This window comes from Fukomys damarensis, unplaced genomic scaffold (genome assembly GCF_012274545.1).
Source record: "Fukomys damarensis isolate Sample0158 unplaced genomic scaffold, DMR_v1.0_HiC HiC_scaffold_39, whole genome shotgun sequence".
In the NCBI taxonomy this organism is placed as follows: domain Eukaryota; kingdom Metazoa; phylum Chordata; class Mammalia; order Rodentia; family Bathyergidae; genus Fukomys; species Fukomys damarensis.
This window is the reverse complement of record NW_022900951.1, coordinates 81578793-81593104: the sequence shown is the minus strand read 5'-3', so window position 1 is coordinate 81593104 and position 14312 is coordinate 81578793. Positions and strand designations below refer to the sequence as shown.

Genomic DNA, 14312 nt, shown 5'->3' with positions numbered 1-14312 from the left:
TCTCAAAAATCAATAATGTTCCTACCAATAATAAACTCACTGAGAGAAAAGTTAGGGAAACAATAATTTATACAGTGGCATCAATTAAAATGAAGTCTTAGGAATCAACTAAAAGTGTAAATAAGACCCAAGTTGTATAGTTGACAATGTGAAATAGGAAGAAAAGGGCTAAAGGTATAGGAGAAGTGGAAAGGGTAGGAGAAAGGAAATAAGGGAAAAGAAAAAATATAAGACTTAGTTATTTCACTTCAGAGTGTGACCTCAATATGCATCCATTCTCCTATGAATGACTCTAATTTCTCATTCTTTATGGCTGAATATGTGTAAATATGGAATAGTTTCTCTGGTGTGAAAAATAATTGTAAATAAGATCCTAATGGTATAATTTACAATGTGAAATAGGAAGAACAGGGCTAAAGGTGTAGGGGAAGTGGGAAGGGTAGGGGAAAGGAAATAAGGGGAAAAAAACATGAGAAAACAAAAAACTGGAAATAAAATTTTTGTAAATAGGGAAGGGAGGAGGGGGTGAAGGGAAGGCAGGAGTATGGGGAAAAATGAGAACCAAGACCTGTCATGTAAAGGTACAAGATCTGAATGATAAATGTAACTGTACTGTATATTTAAAAAGTACCAAAAAACTCAATGAGAAAAAAAAAAAAAAAAGAAAGCAACTTAACCAGGGAAGTGAAAGACCTCAACAGTGACAATTACAGCACTCTGAAAAATCAAGGCAAAGAGGATATCAGAAAATGGAAAGATATCCACTTTTCTTGTATAGGCAAATTAAGTCAAAATGGGTTATACTTCCAAAGCTCTTGTACAGATTTAATGCAATCCCAATCAACATCCAAGTAGAATTCCTCACAGAACTGGAGAAGCCAATCTTAAGGTTCACATGGAACCAAAAGAGAACAAAATTAGCAAAAGCAATTTTGGGTAACACAGGAAAGCCAGGAGAAATCAAAATCTAGAACTTCTAATTATACCAAAAAGCTACAGTATGAAAAATAGCATAGTATGGGGAAAAAAACTGACTTGCAGATAAATGGAACAAAACAGAGGATGCAGAAACAACTTCAGATACATGCAGCTGCCTGATCTTAGACAAAGTGGCCAAATACTTGGCTGGAGGAAAGATAATCACTTTAACAAAGAGTGCTAGGAAAACTGATTTTCTCCATGTAGAAGACTGAACATGGACCTATATCACTCATCATGTACTAAATTAAAAACAAAATGGATCAAATATCTAAATACTAAAGTAGAAACAATCTGTTGGAAGACAAAATAGATAAAACTCTCGAAGACACAAAGATAAGCAAAGTTTTCTCAATAGATCCTCAGTTCCACAAGAAATAACTTCAAGAATCAGCAAATGGGATTATATCAAATTAAAAAGCTTCTGCATAGCAAAGAAAATCCCCAATAGAGTGAAGAGATAACACAGAGAATGAAAAAAAAAAAATTTGCCAGCTACTTAGCAAATAAAATACTGACAACTAAAATATGTAAATAACTGAAAACTTAGAACAACCCAATTTTAAAGAGCCACTGAAAAAATGGGCATTTGAAATGAACAGACACTTCACAGATGAAGAAATACAAATGGTCAATAAATATACGAAATTTTTCAACTTCTTTGACACCCTAAAGGAATGCAAATTAAAACAATACTGGGATTCCATCTTATTCCAGAAAGAATGGGTATATTCAATAAATCAAATCACAAATGCTGCAGAATCTGTAGGGAAAAAAGAACTCTTCTCAATTATTGCTGCAAGTATAAACTGGTACAACCACTATGAAAATCAGTATGGAGAGTCCTCAAAAAAACTAGAAATACAAATTCCATTTGATTCAGCTTTTCCACTACTAGGTATCATTCTAGTAGTATTAAAGACATCATATTACAATGACACAGGCATACCCATGTTTATAGCAGCACAGTTCATAATAACTAAATCTCAGAAGTGGCCTACATCTCCATCAAGAGATGGTGTTATGGCTTGTATCTAGATGTCCCCTCAAAGCCTCATGCGGTCTATAGGTGGGGCTTTTTGGAGGTGGCTGGATCTCAGGTGCATGATACTAGGATTAAGGTTTTCCTACCCAGGGTGTGGGTGCTATCCACCCTAAGGTCTGGTAACCTGGATAGAATAAAAGGGACAGATAGAGGGCTATTGCCATTGCTTGCCACTTGCTGCCTTCGGTCTGCCCTGATTTGTCATGTACTATTTCTCCTCTGTGATGCCCCTCTGCCATGCGACTTTCCCTTGGAGCCAACCAACTGTGGAATGAAACCTCTACAACCTGTGAGCCACAATAAATCTTTCTTCCTTTAACTTTGAGTGTTGACTATTTGATCTCAGCAATGAGAAAAGTAACTAAGACAAATTGATTAAAAAATGTGTTATCCATATACAATAGGGTATTACTCTGCCATAAAGAAGGATAAACTTAAGTAATTTGTAGGAAAATGAATGCACTTTGAGACCATAATGTTAAGGAAAATAAATTGGACAAATAAGCTGAAAGATCACATGGTTTCTCTTATATGAAAAACCCAATATATAAATAAAGTACAAAATAAAAGATAGACAATAGAAGATATTGAGATTGGTCTTTGGCATATGGGAAAGGAACCAAGAAATGGAAGGAAGAAGCTGGGAGGGGAGGAAAATGAGACTAAAAATGGTGGCATTATGTTTGCCCCATTCCCCTCCCCTCCCCTTCCCTCAACCCCTCCACCCTTTCCTATTTACAGGGAATTTGTTGCCTTTTTTTCCTTTTGTCATATTTATTCATTTCCCTTCATTTCCCAGTGATGAATGTCATCATATTGTATACCTAAAATGTACTAATAAAAGTAATGAATTAAAAAATGGCATCATGAAGTGCTGCATAAATGCACCAAGTCCCTATGAGGAATATGTTCATTATGACTGCAAGAGATACAGGGAGGGAGAAGGAAGGAAGAAAGGGGATTTTTTAAAAATTAAGAAATGTTAAAAAGCCCAAATATTTGGATTATTGATATCCAACAAGGACTTGTGAATGCCAAAGTGGTGTGAAGTTTATTCAAAGAGAAAAACAACAGAAAATGTCCCAAACCTAGAGAAAGTATCCAGGTAGGAGAAGGTCAAAGGTCATCAGTCAAATTTAGCACAAAAATGGAGAGAAATCCCTTCTTCATGTATTTGAAGAGTCAATATTATTAAAATACTGTATACATAAAGTAATCTATAGATTCAATGGAATCCCTATCAAAATATCAATAGCATTCTTTAAAAAACTAGAAAAACTATCCTAATATTTATATGGAACCAGAAAATAAAACTGAATACCCCAAGCTATCTTGATTAAAAGGAACAAAGCAAATACAGTACACTACTTGACTTCAAAACATGTTGCAAAGTTACTGCCTTAGTTAATTTTCTCTCATTGCTGAGACAAAATGCCTGGCACCTATTATTAAAGGAGGAAAGGCTTATTTGACTCATAGTTTTTAGGGGTTTTAGTCCATAATCGTATGGCTCTGAGGCAGGATGACAGGACAGAGGGGTATTGCAGAGGAGAAACAGTCCATGGCAACTCAAGGTAGGCAAAAGACAACAAGCAACAAGCAGCAAGTGACAAACAACGATCCTCTGTCCCTTATATCTTATCCAGGGTACCTGAGCTCAGGGTAAGTAGTGTTCACACCAAGGGTGGAGCAGCCTTAACCATAGCATCACACGATGAATCAATCCCAGCATCACTCACACTCGATTCAGCTGACCTTCGTCCATTTTTAATCTGGTTATTTTTTTCTCGTTTTCTTTTTTTTTTTTCCCCCTCTTGAAGTTTTAGCATTTCTTATATATTCATACCCTTGTAGATTGTGCAAATGTTTTCCTCCATTCTATTTTCCCCCACTATTTCTTCACTCTGTTGATTGTTTTCTTTGCTATGAAGAATTTTTTTTCTTCTGATATAATCCCATTTCTCTATGTTTGCTTTTGTGTGCTGCTGTTTTCAGGTCTTCTCCAAAAATTCTTTGCCAATTCCAATGTCGTGAAGCATTTCCTCTGTTTCCAGTTCTATTTAATGAACTGGAGATCATTATGTCAATTGAAATATGTCATAGAAGGTGAGATTAGAATGGCGGTTAGTAGAAAAAAGGGAGTACATGCAGGGAAAAGATGATCAAAGCATGTTCGATGGATAAAAAGTTACAGTTAAATGAGAGCAAGCAACTCTGCTGCCCTACTACACGATAGGGTAATTAGAGAAAACAATAATGTATTGCATATTATAAAACAACTAGAAGAGAGGATTTCAATGTTCTCGTCACAAAGTTATAACAAATGCTTGAGGAAACAGATGTGCTTACTCTGATTTAAACATTACACAATGTATACATGTTTTAAACATTGTGTACAATCCATTAATGTGTTGAATTTTATGTTTTTATCAGATAAAATCTATTTAATTGTAAAAATACATTTTAAAATTACTCACGAAGACCTGGAAAAGGCTTTGCTTTTCTACTCCAAGACCATTTGTGAGAAAGAGGGAGGGGTACAATTTCCCAGAGAGTGGATTGTTCCAGTTTATAATGATAACTGTGATGAGGAACTGGAAAAAGAGTTTAGCAGAATGGCAAGATGAGATAATAGAATGTATTGCAACAGAAGGAGGCTGATTACCTGCATTTTACCTCTAGCTAATAATTCTTACACAGGTCAACTCACTTCCTTCACCTATGTAATTGCAGTAAGGTGTTCTTATTCCCTTTTTCTTGGCTCCTCTGAACCAACATTGTATCTTACAGAAGTGCTATTAATCAAGGTAGCAGGTCATTGCAGAAAAGAGTAAGAATTAAGCAAATGTACTCTGACTTTGTTAGCTGCTAACTTTGGACTAGCTACATCTTTCTATGTCTTTTCTTCACTATTAAATGAAGATACTAGCACTCACATCACAGAGCTGCATTAAAATTTAAATGAGATAAGGTAGATACCAATATTTGTACAATGGATGTATGAGACATAACTTCCTAATAAATACAAAGGGGATTTATGATGATGTTAAAGATGCTAATAAATTATCTATATGCCTATATTTATGTATAATAAATATCATGTTCCCTTTTGTCTAACACCAGATTGTCTTTATTAAGAAAAACAATAAAGGTAGTATGCATAGCTCAGAAAATGCTTTTGGTGTTTATTCACCAATATGGAGAGGCTTCCAAATATAAAATTACTTAACAGCTGTGGGATAAATGGTTTAGGTTTCCCTGGGAACTGAAGGTCTTGTAGAGTCCTATGAAAGAATCTGCTCCATCTCTTATGTACATTTGGCTCCAACAATGTGCACAGTACCTGTACACAAATCCTTGTTGGTCACCTCCATCTGCAATATGCAAAACTGTATAGTGCCTCAATTGTTGTGGCTCAGATCCAGCATAAACTATTCGGTCTTGTGTTGGGACCATGAGGGCCCCAGGCTAGCAGCCAGAATATCGTAGCTGTAAGATTATGTGGTTATTATGTGCTTCTTACTTAGATTCATTCCCTTCTCTTTTCTATGCCCAGGGAAGCTGAAGACTATGGAGTCTATCTACTACCATTACCCTTTTACATCTATTTGTTTTCAAATTGTGGGAGGGAGGTCAGCAGAAAACCAGGGGAAAGGAATTAAGAGGGGTTAGAAGAATGATCCTGCCTATTTCAACCCTATCTGCTACCTTCCTGAGTTCCTCCAAGGCCACAGCTCTTGACAGACTCCTTTCACTCTTGCTAGGTTCAAGTGACACTGTTCCTTCTCTAGGCTGCAGGTCTAGGGATTATAATTGGCAGCTTCCTCCCTTAATGATTCCTGCAGCCCTGCCCATACCTCTGTAAATAAACTCCTCATTCAACTCTCTTACATACAACCTTTGAGTATAACTTGTTACTGGCTAAACTTACTCTCAGCAGTTTTTGCACGTGCTACCCTAACCCACTTCTCTACTTGTTACCACAATGGCTCCCATACTGTAAATCATGGTAACAGTTAGTTGTTTGGTATCCTTTGTAAGTACTAGTATTTGTAATGATTGGCCTTTGTTCCCAAAAGTAAATAATATTTATGCATTCCCCAAATAATTTATTTCATGTGTTTTTTAAACCTTTACCTTTCTTTCCATTTACTCTTATTAGATGGGGTGGAGAGGGTTCTCACTTATTTTTAGCAGTTGGGGAAGGAAAATTGCTTCTGACACCTGCTAATAGAAATCCATGGAAAATAGGGATATATAGGAACAATATTTCTTAATTATTTAATCTTGGGCCTGTTGATTATTAGCAAAGTATTTAATACCAAAAATTTGTAATAAAATCTTCCTTTTCCTTATCCCTAATCCTGCTACTGGCTGAGGTCAAATGCACTTGACACCATGCTGAGTTACCTTGTACCATACAACATCGGGCTCTTGATCGGACTTTTTAAAATCATCCATGTCTGGGCAGGAAATCTCCTTTCTTTTAGTGACTTCAGATTTTTCTAAGTAGCGGATCCTGCTATTGTAGCACAGGCCTGATTCATTCTCTGCAACCGTCAAGGACATTGACACCTTCATGCAATATGTCGAGTTTCTGTTGGAACAGAGAAATAATAAATGGTTTCATTGAATGTTTACAACTTTTTTGTTCTCTATATATTTCAAGCGTACTGACTTTTCCATTTAAAGCATTGCCTAGAAATCAGAAACAACATCTGAACAGTACACAGCAGTTTTCTACTTCAACTGACAGAATGATATGAATAAAATGTTAATGTGGACATCTGTCCATGAAGTAGCTACTGAGTTACATAAGGGAGATATATCCAACCACCAAACTGTAATACAGTCAGGCTCCCTATAACAAATATTGTCACACTGAAAATCTGACAGTAAACACTAGTGAGAAAGTTTCCATAATTATTATAGCCATTTCTGTTGTTTCTCTGTGGCTATTCCTTTACCAGCTACCCCAGGGATTGTTGAATGTTACCATGGGTTTCTAAGCCAAATTTTCCTTTACAGAAAATCTTTTCACCATACAGAGGATTCCTGCTAATTTCTATAACTTTAAAAGTATTTATTAAAATGTGCCAAGGATCAAAATTTGGGCTCCCATAAAGAAAAAAAAAATCTATCATTTAGTGAGTTGGAATTTATTTTATTCAACTACAGCATCACTACAAAAGTATTTCAATGTTTGAGTTTTATCATTAGGCAAATTTCGAAATTGGACATTAATTGGCTAATTCAATATGTGACTGTATCTATGGAATAAAAATTTTGCCATTATCAACATGGTTAGTGCTTTCTCAATAATGTGAGTTCAAAAACATATTTGATTAACTACAAATAAATAAATTAAATATTTGCCTTCCGTTCTCTATACATATACCATGGCTTTTCCCTGACCTGCACCAGAAGATGTCAATTACCCAAAAGAAAATTGAAATGTATGGGAAAGAGATCAGAAGCAGTTTGGCAAGACTAAGAAAGGCAACCTTAAATCTTGGTAGTATTTAATATTACTTGATGGAAGAAATTTCTGAACTTTATCTGTTCTAAACATAAATAAATATATGCTGTCAAAAATACAAAGTACCAAGGGTAGCAATACAAGACCCATTTTTTTAACCACCAAGTGATAACAGTCCCAACAGATGGAATCAGTATGGCAAACATGATTTCAAGATGACACCAGATGATTGGTACTATGCACACTCACTCATTGAATTTTCACACCATCCTAGACATCATACAAAAAACAACAATACAGATGGCCATGTGCTCTGAAATCACAGTCTAAGATAATAAGAATGACCTTTACTTAGGTTTTTTAGTAAAGCTAATTACTAGCAAGTGTTCTTGACTATGCCTGGGCAAGTGTCTTCTGAGAAAAAAAATGCTAACAAAGTACTCCAATTTTGAAGTTAAAATGCAACTTCATTACAACTTGTATATTGTAGGGTATTGGTTTTCTCTCTTCCTAATGTAGGTTGCTGAAACTCTAAAAGCATATGTTATGCGACTTGGGATCAAATTAAAGCAACTTTCATACTCTTGTCAGACGTTGGGAAGTCTTTTTAAATTAATGAATCTAAAGCCACATTTAAGTAAAAATATCAGGAAAAAAGGAAAAAAGTTTGACTCAATCAGTTTAGCTCTTCTTTACCACGTTGTAAATACCTCAATGTTAAAAGTTAGTTTCCTTGCCTCTAGAAGTTTACATATGATCTGATTCATTATAATACTCTCTTCTTCATTCACTAAGGTACAGCCACAGTGGCGTTTTTTTATTCTTTGAACACACTAAGTCTATTCAAACCATAGCCCTTTGTACTTGCTCTCTCTGACCTCTTAACTTTAGTGTATTAGTAAGCATAAGCTAATTAGGGCAAATAATTTGTTACTCTATTCCTAGAATCAAAATAATAATGTGTCAACATCAGTTGATTAAATGTGTGGGCAGCAAAAAGGATGTGTTCAAGAAATAAGTTATCTTTGTTATACTTTTGCATCAACCCCATATAATACAATTCCCCCTCCTTTCTTTAGACTCACGTGTATGATTGGTCCAATATTAAGTTTCTTGCATAAATATGACCTAGATAATTTACAGGTCATCGTGGAACTGTATTCAAGGAACGATTGGCTAGGTTTGGTGCATCAGTATGTTGAGAAGGAATAAATACTCTAGTTATAGACAGCAGGGAAAAAGGACTGGGACAAGGACAGGGTAAGGGATAGAGGGAAGATAAATAGTCACATGTTTTAAAAGGTATTCAACACATAAGAGAGGGAAATGCCTCTTCTGGATATCCAAAGTGCTCCAAACACTTCTTCATGTTATAGACTTTGATCATATCTATCCTATGGTATTACTTCATACAGATAAGAGACTTACTTGTGAAATATCTTCCCAATGCTATGTTATACCCCCATGGAAAAAAGAATTGTTGGCCAGAGACCTCAACAATAGAAGGAACAGGTAGAATATTCAATGCTCTGAAAGAAGCTCATAATCCCAAATGCAATTATTCCTGGGCAGAAAATAGAGTAAAATAAAGGACAAGTCTACTACAGTGGTTTCCAAACAAAGTGCCAATTTTGAACTAAGACCCACTGAGTTCAACTACCTCCATGACTTTGGAAAAGTTATTTGACCTTGGTGATTCTCAGTTCTCTCACTTAAAAAATGAGAAAAATAAGCTATTTTTGATTGTTCCACTAGAGGTGGAAAATAGGAATTTCTTTTACTATGTAACTATGAGCAAAAATAGGTTTACATTTTTATTTGGAATGATTAAAATACCTGACTTCTCCAGACCACTGCAATTGTTAAATTAAATAATTCATATGAAATAACTAATGTAATATCTGGCACATGGTAGGTCTTCAAAAATGGCAGCCAGAATTGGAATTATTAATAATACTAGTATGATTATATACTATATATTATAAATAGATACAAATTTTGTATGCAATGTAGTAATCATGAACAATGGTGACTATATTAAAAACAACACACTGGTAGGAATAGATTAAGATAGGCCACTGGCTGAAGAGTTATACTTAACAACAAAGAGGCTGGAAGAGGTTGAGTTTAGTACAAAGGGCCATGCAGGTCTAAAAGGATCAAAAAGATACACTGAGTTAGAAACACAAGTAAGTGAATTGAGAGATGAGAGAACAGCTAAGATAGAAAGGAACTTCCAGATACTATAAGTGCTAGCTACTAATCAAAGGCCAGAACCTTGGAAGTCAAAGGGTTAGCGAAGTTTCACTAAGCCTCTGGGAACTTCTTAGACAAATTCCTTTTATTATAATAAATCCCAGATCTCAAAGCAAGGTTTTAGGCACAAGAAAAGTGATGCTCTTCTGTGATCACTCTTCAACCCTCCCAAAGTATAAATGGTATAGGCCAGTGATGGAGAAGCTTTGAACTTTCAATGACACAACCAGCGCTCTGTGGCACACATGTCATAGGTTCATCACCACTGATGTCATGCCAGAAGCACTGGAATTAAGTTGGGGTGGCAATAGGGCAGGGAACACCCTAAGGATGCCTGATGGATTAAAGGAAGAAATGTTTCAGTTCTTCCTAATCCTAAACCACAAAAAAACTAGCCAAGGGCCCTGCATGTATTCACTGCTGCTCTGTTGAATGGCATATTAATAACTACTGACAAGGGACAGGGGATTTATCTCAGTGGTTCCTCCACCTGTCTCACAAGCACAAAGTCCCGAGTTCGATCCCTGGTTAAAAAAAAAAAAAAGAAAAAAAAAAACTACTGACAAATTGATTGTTAACCCAGGAACAACCCTTAATATGAAGTTGTTCATGGTGACCAATGTCCCTAGAATTCAAAGAAAGGGCCGGTTTGAGTCTTGCTGTCATTATAATTGACCTAGTAGAAGTGAGATCAAGGCTTCCTGACAGACTGAGACCAGGGTTGATTTTTATTAGTCCTGTAATCCAGCCCTGGAGCAGTTCCTGCTAACAATCTTGCATTATTTATATTATATTTTGAAAAATGCCCTAGGCCATTTCTATTTAAAATGTTTCCTGCAACTGAGACCTAAAAATGTTACTTTTCTTTCATTTGGTACAATTAGAGCTGTGCAAGTTTGAGTAGGCAGACTGACAAGTATGCAAGAGTAGAGATTGTACTTTTTTTCCTCTCCTCCCTTGACATCCTGAGGAGGAGAAGGAACACATTCAGATTTTTTTTTTTTTGATACCAAGGATTGAACTCGGGTCTTTGCGCTTGCAAGGCAGGCCACCAAACTGCTGAGCTAAATCCCCAGCCCCACATTCAGATTTAATGTAAGAAAAAGGCCTTCAACATGATACCGTAGCAAAGTCTTAAAATTACTTGTAATCTTTTCCAGTGATATCCCTCAGCGTCCATAGGGTTTTGCTTCCAGGATCCATACCCCTTCCTGCACACACAGAAATCCTCAGATGCCCATGTCCTTTGTAGAAAATGACATACTTGCATATAATTCATGCATATACTACCGTATACTTTAAGTCATCTCTAGATGACTTATAGTCCTAATAAAATATAAATCTTAAGTAAGTGGTTGTTATGTTTTATCATCATAGGAAATAATGACAAAGGGAAAGTCTGTACATGTTTAGAACAGATGTAATCATTTTATTTCAACTATATTTGATCTATTGTTGGGTGAGTACATAGCTACAGAACCCATAAATGTGGAAATCTGCCTTCTACTGCTATATCTATTATTGCACTGAATTCTACCATAATGAGGAAGGTGAGCGGGTAGGTATCAACTAAAAGGGAAAGAACATACATAGAGAGGACGAACGACTTTGTAAAGCTGATCTAACTGATCAGTGATTTAGAAATAAGGTCTATTATCGGTTGCTAGCCTCTAGATACTCTCAAAATTGATTCTAACATTTCTTTACAGTCCATTGAACTTGTGGTTATCCATAAGAAGTTGGGCAATCTGACAGAAAGAAAAACAGGATGCTTAAGTATAACATCTAAAAAATAATGCTGTTAATATGCATGACAAAAGAATTACCAAATTTATGAAAAAAGCTCACTTTCTATTCCAAAGGTTCAGTGTTAGGTACTTTAGGTTGTAATTTACATTTATTTCTTCCAGGTGCATTTCTAAGGGAAATTTTTGCCTAATGTTAAGTTCTCTAGGGTTGGGGGGAGCAAGACTCAGAAATTAAAACATCCAAATATCCCTTTTTCACTTCCATTTATGTAACATGCTTATACTAAAATAGAAAGATTTATTTCAGAGTTTATGTGAATTTGCTGTATTTTCAGCACTAACCCAGTGAAAATAATCTAAATAAATTAGAGCACTTATTCATACAAAAGCAGAAGCCTAAATAAAATGCCTCAGGATATACTGAAATTTTTCTGAGTGGCTCCTTCCATATTGTTATCTACACTTCAAAATACCTTCCTTGCAAATTCCAGAGGTATCTAATGATCAGCAAACTAAAATAACCTTCACATTTTGACATTTTTCAAAGATGAATTGACTGCTATGCATAGGTACCAGCAAATTCCAGGGAGAGAAATAAATGAACAAACAAAAGGCATTTTAGGCCTGTTGATGATTTCCATTTCTCAAAACTCATTAGAAAATTAAGAAAGTTTTATTGAAATATGTCTTTGACCTTGTTGGAAAAGATATTTTTCTGATGAATGCAAAATTAAGTACATAAAACTATAAATGTGTAACATTAATGCATTAAAACACCAAGGCCAAAGTCGACCAATGGGTAAATGCCATCAGTATATGAAGAAATAGGAACCCTATTCAAATGACATTTATTTGGTATTTCCTGTGTGCCATGCTGCCTGTATGCATTGAAAATTAGATACAGAATTAATACAAAAAATGAATTTAGACTACCATGAGAATTTGATACAAATGTTGGATCTTTTATAAAAAATAATTTTTCTTACTTTTTAAAAATTAAGTTTATTGGTGCTTTTTGGGTATATGGTACAGTTACATTCCTCATTTAGATCTTGTACTTGTACATTTGTAATAGCTACAACTTGGAAAAAGCCCAATTGCTCATTAATGGCAGACTGGATAAAAATGTATTTTTTTGTATAAAATGGAGTACTACTCAACCATAAAGAACAAGAAACTAGAGACATTCATTTTTCTTACTTTTTACCCTACTTCCAGTTTTGTAGAGCTGGGAAAGTTCAGAGATTTTTGTTTTTATAAGCTAGTTTTACTAAACAAAATATTTCATCATTCATAGATGATTCTGTCTAGCCTGTAAAGTATGTCACATATGTTTTTAAATTTATGCAGAATTTTTCCATTAGTCAGAAACTTGCTAAGTAAACAATCAAGGATTTGTCAGAGGTATAAACAGAGAACATTAGACAGTATTAATGGTTTTTATCTACTGCTGTCATGAACATTAAACCTTTGATATGATACTGATGATCAAGAACTCAGAATCATTTAAATATAATTTTCTTATAATTCGTTTAGAGAAAAGGTCAATCCAAGCACTTGAACTAAGCTATTATTTGAGTGCTTACTGCCTAAGAATGCGGCCTCAGGAGGTATAGAGACTTAGGTTCAAGTATCAGTTTTTGGCCTATGTGAAACAAAAACAATAAAAATGGCTTTTTAATAGGATAGTCATATCACATAAGTGTCAATAATTGCAAAGGATCTGAGATTTTACCCAACTTGTAAGATAGCACATTAGCCTCAGGGTTTCAGGGATGTTTACAGAAAACAGGAGACTTTTGGCTCAGAAATAATGAACAGTTAATTACAGCATTTCAGAGCATCAATATTTACTTACTCAAACACAATTCCATAGAATAATATAAAGAGGATCAGGCGACACTTTCAGAAACAATGGGTTGCAGTACAGTAAAAGGGTCTCAAATTTAGGAAATAAATCTTTCACGAATGGCTATAAGCATACCAATCCTTTGCTTTCAGAAGAAATACTATATCTTCTTTCTAATGGTTGTAAGCAAACATGCCCTTTTCTCTAGAGGAAGACAATATTTGTACCTCCAAGACTATCTATATATACACCTATGAAAAGATAATCCAGGACAGAATAGTCTGCTCACAAAATATGTAAAAATATACAGGGCAAAATTCTCTCATAACAGTGAGACAGTTCATTTAAAGCACTTCAGTGCAGTACTTGAGACATACAAAGTGTTAACTAATAATTAATTCTTTCAATAGATATCATGACCAGTATTGCCACATTATTTACTGACTCCCAATCCAAATCCTAAAGTGAAAGACGAGATTGTCTCTTCTTGTTATTGTTTTTTTTTAAAGCATTCAGTGCACCATGGCATAGAAAACAAAAAGCCAATCAAATTCAATGGCTAGGTTCAGTGTTGACATTAAGGGGAAATTTGATTCAGTTCTCATCCAGTTCACTTTGCAACCAGAAATGTGGAGAGAATTGAATTGGTAAATTGAGACACCACTGAATATTTGACAATCTGTTCATATAAATTGCTATCTAAAATATAGGCAGCTTATTCAAAATCTAGCTCCTAATGACTCATAGGATTATGGGTAAAGGTAAGAGAAAAATCAAAGTAAATTAAAAAATATTTCCTGCATACCGGGCATGGTGGCACATGCCTTTTTTCCCAGCACTCGGGAGGCTGAGGCAGGAGGATCGCTGTGAGTTTGAGACCAGCTGGGACTACATAGTGAGTTCCAGGTCAGTCTCAACTACATAGTGAGACCCTGTCTCAAAAAACAGACAAACAAA

At 35.2% G+C, this 14312-nt stretch overlaps 1 protein-coding gene across 1 annotated transcript in view; it reads right to left on the bottom strand.

Annotated features, from left to right (window-relative positions):
- The window catches only part of Il1rapl2 (interleukin 1 receptor accessory protein like 2), a 1183927-nt gene that overhangs the window by 561181 nt on the left and 608434 nt on the right, over positions 1–14312 (bottom strand). The window contains exon 4 of the mRNA XM_010619716.2: positions 6434–6620. Within this exon, the coding sequence (XP_010618018.1) occupies positions 6434–6620 (187 nt within the window). The remainder of the gene's footprint in view (positions 1–6433; positions 6621–14312) is intronic.